Raw genomic sequence first — 13,761 nt, 5'->3', positions numbered from 1 at the left:
TTTGTTTTCTTTCGATTTTTTAATTTTGTTATTTTCATTTTTCAATATTTCGAATTAAAATTTACTAACAATTTAAAAATATTATAAATGTAGATTTTAGCCCCGTCAAAAAAAAAAAAATCCTTCTATATACTCTTATGTAACATTATATATCTTTTTCCCCTTAACTGTTATTTTACCAATCTGTTTCACAATATTGGTTACCTTTTTAAAATGATTTGATCATGTATTATATGTTACTTTATATTTTTAATATTATATTAAATATTTTTTTTTAATATTTTAATTTTATTAATTCAACTAAGTACTAACTCTCTCTTATTTTACAAAATCAAGCAACATCTATGAGATTGTTAATACCCATGCATGCAATATTGTGTCTTTCTTAAAGTGAATGAAGCATTAATTACGCTATTTTTAATTTTTATCTTGATCATTCTTAATTAATTAACTGAAAAACAATTAGTACTCACAGTGATATTTTAATTTATTGATTTTCTATGTTTTTTTTAATATAACCTATGCACAATTATTGATTTTCTTGATTAATAAGTGCACGACAACAAAAAAACAGACATAAAATGAGACAGAGAGAGTATGCTAATTCTTTTTTTGTCAATTTATGATTTTTATTTTTTTTTTGTATATTTCTAGTTTAATAAATTAAATATATTTTCTTTTTAAGTATTTGACAATAGATTATTCTTGGCTTTATGTATATTTAAGCTCTTCCATGCATGTATGACCCTTGCCCAGTCTAGAGAGAGAAAACTGAATTAGAGTTCTTCCCCAAAACACACAATCAAATCCATGGCGGCCACCGTCAACGCCACCGCCGCCGTCCCAGGCTGGCTGAACAAAGGCGACAACGCGTGGCAGATGACCTCCGCCACCCTGGTCGGCCTCCAGAGCGTCCCCGGCCTAGTCATCCTGTACGGCAGCATAGTGAAGAAGAAATGGGCGGTCAACTCCGCCTTCATGGCGCTCTACGCCTTCACCGCCGTCGTACTCTGCTGGGTCATCTGGGCCTACAAGATGTCCTTCGGCGAGCGGCTCCTCCCCTTCTGGGGCAAGGCGGGCCCGGCTCTGGATCAGCACTTTCTGATCGGGCAGGCGAAGCTGCCCGCCACCGTCCACTACTTCAGCGACGGTGAGACTGACATGGCGGCGCCGAACTACCCGATGGCGTCGATGGTGTGGTTCCAGTGCGTGTTCGCCGCCGTAGCGGTGATCCTGACGGCTGGGGAGGATGAACATCAAGGCGTGGATGATGTTAGTGCCGCTGTGGCTGACGTTCTCTTACACGGTGGGGGCGTTCAGCCTCTGGGGCGGCGGGTTTTTGTTCCACTGGGGTGTTATTGATTACTCCGGCGGTTATGTCATCCATCTCTCCTCGGGTATCGCCGGCATCACCGCTGCTTACTGGGTTAGTATAAGCACTTGAAATATTTTCAAAAACACATATGCCTTACACTTGAAATATTTTTAAATGGGTGGCTGTGGGATTCGAACTCAGGACCTTTCATTTGGCCTGACTCTGATACCATGTTGAATGACCATCTCAACCAAAAGCTTAAGCTGTTAGTGAAATGTATTATTTTATATTAATATATTCAAGTACTATTATAAAAATATGTGTTTTTGTCTCTCCTATTTTTATTTTCTTCTCTATTCTTTTATGTAACTCCTAATTTTATTTTCTTCTCTATTCTTTTACGTAATTTTAGATATTGTTTCTATATTTGTTATTACAATATAAAATACAACTACTAAAATATATTTTTTCACTTCAAAATTATAAAGAGATTAAATTCTGAGGTGATCAGCCGTTAAGTTAGAGGAGTTATGGGTTCTGCTGGGTTTTCTTTTTCCTATTTTTTTTTCCAATTATTAATCATAATTATATTTTTATTTAAACTATACAGGTGTCAATTATCCTATAAAATCCGATTTTCCTATTAAAACCGGTCATCCAGTCTAAATTTGCACCCAACTATAAATATATACTTATTTTAGAAATATTTTGCGAATAAGTCATAAAACAATTTGAGGCACTGCCCCAACCCCGAAAATTATCACCTCCCTCTGAATATATTATTTTCTACAAACTTCGCCCCATTAAAATATTATCTAGATCCGACACTATTAGTATATATACTACTGCTCTCTCTCTCCTCTCTCCTCTCTCCTCTCTAACTTTGACGTTGACTTTAAATACGACTTGTATAAAATGAAAAACAGGTGGGCCCGAGATCAAAAGCAGACAGAGAGAGATTTCCACCGAACAACGTGCTGCTAATGCTGGCGGGGGCGGGGCTGCTGTGGATGGGGTGGGCGGGGTTCAACGGCGGCGATCCATACAGCGCCAACATCGACTCATCCATGGCGGTGCTGAACACCAACATCTGCGCCGCCACAAGCCTCCTCGTCTGGACCTGGCTTGACGTCATCTTCCTCGGCAAGCCCTCCGTCATCGGCGCCGTTCAGGGGATGATCACCGGCCTTGTTTGTATTACACCTGGCGCAGGTAATTATATATTATATTTTTATATAATATACCACTCCAGATTATTTGATTTGTTTTTAATTCTAATGTTACATTATTTTTTATTCTTTGTTAATTCTGACTTTTCTTTTGTGTGTTTCTTTTAAAAATCTTTCAATCACGTACAAACCTCTATAACTTACTATGGCTGTGTTTGGTAAGCTTTTGGGCTTCCATTTCCATTTTATTCTGGAGAAAGATGTTTTGGGAGAAGAATTTGAAAATAAAATAAAGTTTTTTTGTGTTTTGAGAGGAGACAATTTGTACTGTAGCAAGTCAAATCATATCTAAAAGGTGTTGGAAAAATGTATTTTGGAAGAAGAATTTGAAGGATAAAGAGATTTTAGTTTGTAATTTAGTGAAGACAGTTTTCACTGTAGCAGTCAAATAATGTATGTTAGAGAGAAAAAATTTTGAATTCTTTTTGGGGAAAGTTTTTGAAAATATTTCAGAAAGGCAATTTTATTTTGGGAAAAGAATGAAAATAATTTGAGAAGTTTAACAAACATAGCCTATGTATTTTAAATACTGATGAATTTGACCTCAAAAAATAAATTATATAAATTAATATACTAGAAAGAAACTGACAAATTTAAGTTTATTAACTGTGTAAAATATTAATTAATTGATAAATTCATAATTATTAATTATATAATTTGGACGAGCCAGTAAACATGGAAGGCGGGTAAACAACCGAAACCCCATGTGAAAATATGCGCCAAATTCTCTCCTTTGTTTTTTCTCTTGCGTAAAGCCCGTTTGTGTTTTATTTTATTGCACAGAATTCTCTTTTCTGTTAAAAATTAAACTTTAGAGGAAGATTATGCAATTTTTTCATAACAAAGAGGGATTAGGTGCATATTTTGACAATACAAGGGAATTTTATGCAAAATTAATTTATTAGTTTAAAATTCATATTGTTTTCTTAAATTAAGTCGAAGACATGATTTATTCAGTTACAGTATGAAAACTAGAAATTTAATAAGTATGGTGAATATTTATTTATTTATTTATTTATTTATATATGATTTAATTTACTAATGTATTTAAAGTTTTTGATTTTTTAAAATATATAAAATTTTTTATTAGAATTATTTTATATTCTTATAATTTATATTCTGGATTAATTATATGTGAAAAGAAAATAAATAGTTTGAAAATTCGTTCCAACTTCCATCTCGAATTTTTTTATTTTACATATTTTAAATTAATAAATGTGTTCGACATAATTTAAGAAAATAATTTGAATTTTAAATAAATAAATTAATTTTGCATTACAAAACCATACACCAAAGCCCCCTATTTTACAAACTTGCATAAATAAGATCCCATCTATTGTTAACGATGATAATTATTACGGGAATTTCATGCAAGAAAAAATGAAACACGAGGGAGTTTTACACAATAAAAAGAATACGGGGCCCAGGGATTTGGTGCATAACATGGGGGATTTTACGCTCTCGTAATGCTACATTGTCCTCTAGTGGTCGATATATATTCTATGCGTGAAATACATCGGGTAGATCTTTATCATTTATTTACATACAAACACATACACCCACATCAATTAGTGTGGAGATTAACGATAAAAAATCACTCAGTGTACAGTCTTCACCCCGGATGTAGTGTAGAAATAACCGTCATCTAGTTTTGAGCAAATTTATTTTACAGATATATCATACGTTTACGTTCAAAATTTGATAGGGCTCGTTCAAGGGTGGGCGGCTATAATAATGGGAATCATCTCCGGCAGCGTCCCGTGGTTCACGATGATGATAGTCCACAAGAAGTTGTGGCTCCTCCAGACAATCGACGACACCCTCGGAGTCTTCCACACCCACGCCGTCGCCGGATACCTTGGCGGCATTCTCACCGGAATCTTCGCCGAGCCTGTTCTCTGCTCCCTTTTCCTCCCCGCCACCAACTCGCGCGGCGGCGACTACGGCGGCCTCCAGATCTTCAAGCAGATCGTGGGCGGCGGATTTATCATCGGCTGGAACGTAGTCGCCATCTCCGTCATTTGTGTTTTAATTAGCTTTGTTGTGCAGCTGAGGATGCCGGAGAAGGAGTTGCTGATCGGAGACGACGCTGTGCATGGAGAGGAGGCGTATGCTTTGTGGGGCGATGGGGAGAAGTACGATTCCACGAAGCACGGCGGCATGTCGGATGATATGCCGCCGCCGCCTCCTCAGCACAGGGCGCCGCCGTAGGTGGTATATATATGTTTTACATATGATGAAATGCTGTTGATGGTTTTTACGTTTTTACCCTTGTGAAGTTAATAGTTCAGAGTTCAGATGGACGAGTACAAGATTTACAAATTTTAGTTTTTATTTCTAACTTATATTAAATTATTAATGGGTGTTTCTAAGGTGAGACACCTGTGTTCTAAACTTATATGAGATATATATTAATTATTATTAATTTTCTAAGATTAAATCTGGACCCTAGAAAAATAACATGACCTATGTTCTAAAAAATGAAGTACTTTGCCAAATTATTCTTCGATTATTTTTTTTATTAAATTAATATAAAATTGATTAACATTGAATTGTCTAATTTACCCCCTACTATATTTTAATTAAATAATTAATTTAAATTCATTGTGCATTCATTAGTGATATAATTTGGGACATCTTAATACATTCATTACTCCTAAGTCCTAACCATCCAAACACATTAACTTATTATGATATATTTAACCATAATTGTATAAATACTATTACTTAAAATATTAATTGCAACATTCATTATTATTAAATGATATTAAATAAATTATTAACAAATTTAATATAATAAAATTTGAAAAATATAAAGAATTGCAGTTCAATACGCCAAACATCTATCATTAATTATATAATATTAGAATTATTAATAAACTCCACCATTTAAAAATGTAAATAATGCTCAATTAAATATAAAAAAATGCATAACTTAATTCAAACTCACGTATGTTATAAAATCGATAGTGTGACAAATCCAAATAAAAAATAAAATAATATGTTTATTTAGAAGAAGAAAAATTTATAACTCATTCCAATTAGTAGTTTTTTCACTTTAAAATAAAATTATATACTACAAATACTATATTGTGAATTTTCTTTTAATATTTAATTTAATCAAATAGTAAGATTTGAATCGATTAAGTTCAAATCCTTTGAATTAGTAAACATTATTCAAATATTTGAATCGGTTGCTTAACTATTGACATAACATGTTACACAATTGATTTAACTATTTATAAGTAATGTCTAATATCTTTTTAATTTAATTTTGTCATAAAAAATAATAAATTTAATTCCTAATACATGTAAGAACCTAATCGTAAATCGTAATATTTTATCAAAGCGTAATATTTGAACCAATTAAGCTCAAGTCCTTTCAATTTGCAAACATTATTCAAATATTTGAATCGATTAATTAGCGCGCTCAACTATTGACAAGAACGTCTTAATCAAATTAACTATTATTAAATAAAGTGTGATACATTTTTAATTCAATTTTATCATAAAAAAATAATTCCTAAATTACGTAAGAATCAAATCATAAGATTAATTAAAGCGATGATTTGAATCAATTAAGCGCAAATCCTTTTAATTTGTAAATATTATTCAAAAATTTGAATCGATTAAGTTCAACCACTGACAAGAACGTATTAATCGAGTTAATTATTTATAATTAAAGTGTACAATCCTTTTAATTCAATTTTAACAAAAAAATAATAATTTAATTCTTAAAATCATAAGAATCAAATCGTAAATCGTAAGATTTAATCTAACCATGAACCGATTAAATCTTACAATTTTTACGAATTAATTAAATTTTATTATTTTTTATGATAAAATTCAATAAAAAAAAAGATACTAAACTTTAACTAGACAGTTTGATTAATACGCTATTGTAAATTATTGAGTTTAACCGATTAAAAAATTTGAATATTGTCTACGAATTGAAATGAGTTGAGCTTAACCGATCAAATCTTTGAATATTGTTTTTGAATTGAAAACACATGAGTTTATTTGATTCAAATATTACAATTTAATTAAATCTTACAATTTACGATTCAATTCAAACTTCAAATTCTTTCGAAATTCATTTTTAAATTACACGAGTTGATCAGCATTTCCTTAGATTTTTAAAATATATTATATAAAGATTTGTTAGTATGGGATATTATTAATATATAATAATAATTATATGAGAATTAATAATTTATTTAACATTATTTATATACGTTTTATAACCATTATAAATTGTAGCTTTGTGATATATATCCGTATTGTTAGTTTATTGTCAATTATGTGTTGTGTCTTAATGGTAAGTATTCTTGTATGTTTTCAGATGGTCACAAGTTTGAATTCAGGTTGATGCAATTTTGAATGGGTGGTTTAATGATTTTTATGAATAATGATATAATTCACTTTATTAATTTTAATTCAGCAATAAATATAGATTTAAAATTGCATTAAAATAGAGAGGGTAAAATTGACATTTCATTAATAATTTATAATTGCCGATTTTTTAAAAATAATTATTGTACGAAGGGTATTTGCGACATTACATAAATGAGGAAAAAATAGGTTTTTTGCTGGGATACGTGTCGCAATTTGAAGGGGTATCTCATATAAATTTAGAACGCATGATCTCATGGTAGAAACACCCTATATTAATATATCATTATTAAATTAGTTTGGTGTAATTCATGTTCCGAAGACCGAAATGTAGGACACTATGTAGCACGGACACATGACGTGAACACCGCAAAACGGATAAACGATACGAGAAACCTTATTTTCCAAAAAAATGGATACGGGAATGTGGGAAACGTGTAATTGTAAATATTAAAAATATATGGGCGGGGGCATCCATAATTTTAAAAAATTATTATAACGTTTAACTTATATATTTATCATCAATTATATATTTGTATCTATAAATTATATATAATTTACAACTTCAGCTCGAAATTATCATTCTACAATTACATTCGGAGCATATAAATTTATTTTAGTATAAATTTGCATCTCATAATTTTTTTGAAACATCACTACAAGTGAAAAAGAGGCATAAGATTTAAGATTTTTTTAAGCACATGATTTTGGAATTTTTCGGGCGGAAACGCGTTTTCATTTTTTCATTACTACCAAAAATGTACCCGAAATTTTTAAATATTTACAGAAACGCCCCCCAAACGTTTTCAACAGGTGTCACGACGTTTCGGTTTTCGAAACGTTTCTGAAACATAAAAACGCGTGTGTATAGAAGTTTCCGTGCATCATAGGTAGGAGGGTTGATTGTTTTTACCCTTGTGAATCTTATGTTCATTAATTCATTAGCTGAAAAATAATTTGCCCTATTTCAATTTTACCATTTATCACTCTTAATTAATTAACTGAAAAAATAATTAAGTACAACGATATTTTATTGATTTCCTATATTTTTTATTATAACCTATGCAGTTATTGATATTCTTAATATATGCACAACAACAAAAAACAACATATAAAATAAGACGGCTGAAGTATACCCGAATGATAAACAAAATGTACTAGTGAAATAACACATTGACCTTGTTTTTATTGGTAGAGTAAATCATGATTACTTTTGTAAATTATAAATTATTTTGCATATCTCCAAATATATGTTATAAACATAAATAGCTTCTTTTGCCTTTGGACTTACTCTTTTAGCATTATGTTGTGAAAAAAATCACAATTTTCATTACATATAAAACAGTTATACATAAATACATTGGTTTTTTTTTTTTTTTTTTTTTTTTCATGAGTTTTTTATCTTCATTTTTGTTGTTTTTTTATATAGGTTTGAAATTTGCCAAATTTTTATATATAAAAGAAAGGTTTACCCCAGAACCCTAAAAGTATATTTATTTTAAAATATTGTTGTTAAATATTTGTTTCCTTTATTTTACTTTTTAATTATTTTTTTTTTTCCTTCCAACACTAATTTTTCTCTCCTTTTTTATAGCACACATATGTGTATCAAATTTTATTGTTAAAATAAATATATAGATTATGATTGCAATTAGTGGAATGTTTACATTTTCGGTGTTCCATTGTTTTGCTATTTTACATGTCATATATGTTTACTAATTACTAATTTCTAATTTTGCTTATCCTATATTTTTTTTTTCAATATCCACGAGGCAAAATACTATATAAAATGAGCTAACCCTATTAATTCTAATTAGCAACCCTTTATTATTTTTTTTTCTCGTATAATATTCTAATTATATAGTTTACTTTTTTTTATTTCTTATCTTCATGAAACGGCTTTCTTTGTTATTCCGCTTTCTTTGTTAACTCATTTGTGTAATTATTATTATTATTATTTTTTTCTCTTTCTAATTTTCAGTTATGAAATGTTATTTCATACATGGCACAAGAAAAATACAAGTTAATATTAAATTGCGGGTGCAATATGATTTTCTAATTTATATGGATATATGTCAATACCCGGTTCGATTTTTAAAACATTGCTTACAAGTACACCGAGTAAATTACATACTTCTTAAAAAAAAAGTAAATTACATACCACGAAAATGGAACTGAATTTTTTAATCCGAGCAATTTTTTGATAGATTTTTTTTTTCAATCTCGAACCAATATTTCGTTTCGAATTCTGAAAATTTTGATTTTTCATTTTCTAATACATATGAGATCTCAATTCTAATTTCCGAAAATAATTCCAAAATTTTTAAATCTCTTGTTCCGAAAAATTACACCTATAATATGAATATCAGTATAGGTGATTTAAAATATAGAAAATCCCGATTTCCCCTGGTAATTATCCGGATAGATATCGATCTTCGAACAAGTTTAATTTGAAGTTTCAAAGTTTCTATTGACGAATTTTCCGTTCTGTTTTAATTTGGAAGAATCTAGTTTTTCACTTCCGAAAGAATTGAAAATTTTCAAAGTATATTTCCAATAGGAATTAGAACACTTCCGAACAAAATTATTTTTTTTCTGCCCGAAAATACTAATTTCGACCTCATCCGTTCGATTTTAATGCCCACCATTTCCAAAGAACTTGACCTTGGCAAGCTTTGTACGGTTGTCCTTGATGACTATTATTGTTATTATTGTAAAAAGAAAAAGAAAATAATAAAAATAAGGATAAAATGCACTTTACCCCTTATAAATTTCCCATTTTCACACTTTTCTCCCTAAAAATTCAAAAACTGAATAATCGCCTTCAAAATATTATTTTGGTTGCATCTTGCCCCAAAAGCCAATTTTTGATGGGTATTGTGCAACAAAAATAACATTTTAAAGGGGGCAATATACAAAAAGATAATGTTTTTAAATGGTAACGTGCAACAAAAATAACATATAAAGGGACAATGTGCAACAAAAATACTCAAATGCCGATGGACAATCCATCGATTGTTTGCTATTTTGGGGTAATGTGCAACAAGAATAACATTTTAAAGGGACAATGTGCAACAATAATAACATTTTAAAGGGGCAATGCGCAACAAGAATAAAATTTTAAAGGAGTAATGTGCAAAAATATAATGTTTGTAAGGGGTAATGTGCAACAAAAATAACATATAAAGGGACAATGTGCAACAAAAAATACTCGAATGCCGTTGAATAATCCATTGAAATTTCGCTAAAATGTGCAACAAGAATAACATTTTGTCACTTCTTAAAATTTTGAGGGGGTAAAGTGCACAAACTAGAATTTTTTAGGGGGTGATGTACAATTTTCCCTAAAAATAATTGAAAAAATCGTTCATGGAAGCCACTACCAAGTCATCACGTCTAACCCCAAACAAAATCCATTAATGGAAATCGAGTTAATAACGAACAACCAAACCAAACCAAACCAAATACATAGAAATTTATCACACGCGTCGAAAAGTAGGAAGATGAAACCACCATTTTTATCTCAACAATCTTCGCCATTTTTCGAGCCCCTTTATCTGTAACTGATCGACTAATAAATCCATGCTCTTTTTTTGCTGGGATTTGTTCATCTTTTTGATGGGTTAATCTTTTTTTTTTTTTTTTTATACGAGAAAACTTCGCTTTTCGATCAGTACTCAGTACAATCAAGAAAATGGGGACGAAGAACAGAAGCAGAGCGATGGTGTCGCTTAAATGGATTGCAATTCTGTGTTTCATTAGCTTTTTCCTCGGCGCACTTTTCACCAACAGGTTTTTCATTCTTTCTGTAATGTTTCTTCGTTCTCTGTGTGTGTGTGTGTGTGTGTGCGCGTTTTACAGGTTAATTGTATGTATTTGCTGTCAAGTTATGTATTGTTCTTTGTGTGTGTGTGTGTTGCTGATTATGTATTTGATAGCAGGCTCAAGTTATGTAATGATTCTTTGTGTGTGTGTGTGTGTGTGTGTTTTGTTGCAGATTATGTGTTTGATATTATGCCCAAGTGAATATTGATGGTTCATTCATGCATGTGTTTGTTTGTGTATTACAGAATGCAATACAGAGATGATGTATATATGATGGGATTTTCTTTCCCTTTTCTTTCCTTTTATTTTTTCTTGGAAAAATTGATGACATAATAGTTGCTGATTCATCATTGTGATGCTGAAAATTTAATTTGATTATAGAAAATTTTCTCCTCAAAGAAGTAACTGATTTAATGCTTACATGTGTGTGAATCAATTTTTATATTTTCTAGAATATGGGCTGCTCCTCGATCAGATCATCGGATTCTTGAAATACGGCGTAATGTGGGAGATTCCGCAGCTTCTTCCTTCGATGACTGTGACACTAACAAGGTTCACCTTCGATCGTGTTCTGTTTCTGTACAAAAATGTTCGATTGCTATTTATATGCATCTAATTTTTTTTTATTTTTTTTGGTGTTATTGTAGAAACTAATTCGGGACGAGGAAGTGATAAAGGAGTTCAGCAAAGCGCACGATGCAATACAGTGAGTAAATATATATATATATATTGTAAAACTTGTTTCCCTGTTAAAATAGATCGTAAAAAAGGGTAATTTTCTTGACTAAAAAGAATGGAAAATAGTGGATGGAAGAGATTGAGTAATTTCCAGTCATTTAATCTAATTAAGTTACAATTTTAGTTCAATCAACTTTAATTTCTTTTAACATTTTCAGAACTTTGGATTCTTCTGTTACTAAACTACGGTTGGAGCTTCCATCGAATAAAAAATCCCGCAAAATTGGACACTTCGAGAATTCAACTTCCGTTTCCGAAAATAATGTGACGAGGAAAAAGGCATTTATGGTAATAGGTATAAACACAGCTTTTAGCAGCCGAAGGAGACGTGATTCTGTTAGAGAAACATGGATGCCTAGAGGTACCAGTTATTCATACCAATATTAAAATAAAAAATAAAATAAAAAAATCTTTAAAATCTTTTTTGCTTATAAATTTCTCATTGTTTGATTAGGTAAAAGTTTAGTTCAACTCGAGAAAGAAAAGGGCATCGTGGTTCGTTTCATGATCGGGCATAGGTATAATTTTCATTGCTTCCACTGTGATTTATGGAGTTCGAAAATCGCTAAAGTTAAATGAAGATCCATATTTCGTTAATCACATTTGTCGAAAGAAGTGAGTAAATTAATTAACCTTGACTGATATTTTGTTTTTCATATTGGTTAGTGCAACATCGAACAGCATTTTGGACCGTGCAATCGACTCTGAGGAAGCACAGCATCACGATTTTCTCAGGCTTGTAAGGAACTTATATATCCCTCCTCGATTTTACGTAGCTGAATTTTTTTTCGTAAGTTATTTTCATAATTAAAAAAACCATTTTTTCTCAGAAACACGTAGAAGGATATCATGAATTATCGGCAAAAACAAAATCATTCTTCGCCGCTGCTGTAGAAAGATGGGATGCTGAATTCTATGTCAAAGTGGACGATGATGTTCATGTAAATTTAGGTACATTACATTTTCTTTCTTTATTACTTCCTTCAAATTTTTATTTTATCTTTCTTCAATTTTTTATTTTATTTTTAAGATTATTAAATCTATTAACAAGTGAGTATAATGCAGGCACACTAGCTGCAACTCTTGCACGCCATCGCTCTAAGCATGGAGTATATATAGGATGTATGAAGTCAGGGCCAGTTCTTTATCAGAAGTAATTGTTTTTTTTATTTTACTGCTTTATTTTTATTTACGTCGCATATAAATTCAATCCTTTAATATATATATATTTTTTTTGTAGGAATGTTAAGTACCACGAGCCCGAGCATTGGAAGTTTGGAGAAGAAGGAAACAAGTATTTTCGACATGCTACTGGTCAGATATATGCCATATCAAAGGATCTGGCTAATTACATCTCCGTTAATCAGTAAGAACAATTTAAAACCTCTTATCTAAAAATAAAATAAAATAAATAATACAACATAATTCTAGTACGATTATATTCTCACACACTTCAACATGAACATCTGAAAAGAGGTCTTAAAACTACGAGGCAAAATGGAGTTATATTAACTAATGTTTTATTTTCATAACTTTTAACTTATGCATGGAAAAGTCCAATTAAATTAGTTGTTTGAATACTTAACAATTGATTTATATGTTAATTTTTTTAAATCCGATTAACTTGTGATTTCAGAAAAATTCTGCACAAATATGCAAACGAAGATGTGTCGCTTGGAGCTTGGTTTATCGGACTTGACATTGAGCATATTGATGACCGCAACATGTGCTGTGGAACCTCACCTGGTATTTATTTATTGTTTATTTATTGATAATTCTATATTAGTCTTTTTTCGAAAATTCTCAGCATCAATTAATTAACGGGATTACGCAGAATGCGAATGGAAAGCAAAAGCAGGTAACATTTGTGTGGCGTCGTTTGATTGGAGCTGCAGTGGCATTTGCAAGTCGGTGGAAAGAATAAAGGCCGTCCACGCAAAGTGCGGTGAAGATGCTGCCATTCTTCGGAACGCCCTCGTTTAACTAATGTGTAATCACGATTTTTCTTTTTATCTCTCCGTTTATTTTATCGCTATTTATCACGAAAAAAAAATTGGCTGAGGAAATAGAATGGGAGAAAATTGATGACAGGACGAAGATTCATTTTGTAAATGAACATATTTTTTTGTTGCATAGGAACGACTAGGCAAATTTTGTCAAGTACATTTAAATGAGTTATGGTAGAGGGAAGAAAGAACAATGTGTGTGTGTGTGTGTGTGTGTGTATGTATATATATATATATATATATATATATATATATA

At 30.9% G+C, this 13,761-nt stretch overlaps 2 protein-coding genes across 2 annotated transcripts; both read left to right on the top strand.

The window, feature by feature from the left end:
* Nucleotides 1-810: 810 nt before the first annotated feature.
* LOC105969615 (ammonium transporter 3 member 1) lies at nt 811-4,755 on the top strand. Its single transcript, XM_088827204.1, is given in 4 exon segments — nt 811-1,238; nt 1,240-1,426; nt 2,242-2,527; nt 4,250-4,755. Coding segments are annotated over 4 exon segments (1,407 nt in total).
* A 5,596-nt stretch (nt 4,756-10,351) lies between these two features.
* Nucleotides 10,352-13,699, top strand: LOC105976207 (beta-1,3-galactosyltransferase 7). The gene is made up of 11 exons (XM_013001489.2): nt 10,352-10,728; nt 11,214-11,313; nt 11,409-11,467; nt 11,658-11,860; nt 11,954-12,017; nt 12,166-12,238; nt 12,330-12,450; nt 12,565-12,652; nt 12,740-12,865; nt 13,136-13,245; nt 13,334-13,699. Exons 1-11 carry the CDS (start codon nt 10,631-10,633, stop codon nt 13,480-13,482), a joined length of 1,191 nt encoding a protein of 396 aa, XP_012856943.2. The 5' UTR covers nt 10,352-10,630; the 3' UTR covers nt 13,483-13,699.
* The last annotated feature ends 62 nt before the right edge of the window (nt 13,700-13,761 follow it).

Source organism: Erythranthe guttata, chromosome 12 (assembly GCF_056151865.1).
Source record: "Erythranthe guttata isolate IM_541 chromosome 12, IM_541, whole genome shotgun sequence".
In the NCBI taxonomy this organism is placed as follows: domain Eukaryota; kingdom Viridiplantae; phylum Streptophyta; class Magnoliopsida; order Lamiales; family Phrymaceae; genus Erythranthe; species Erythranthe guttata.
Note: the sequence above shows the minus strand (reverse complement) of the source record. Positions and strands in the feature narration are given on the sequence as shown.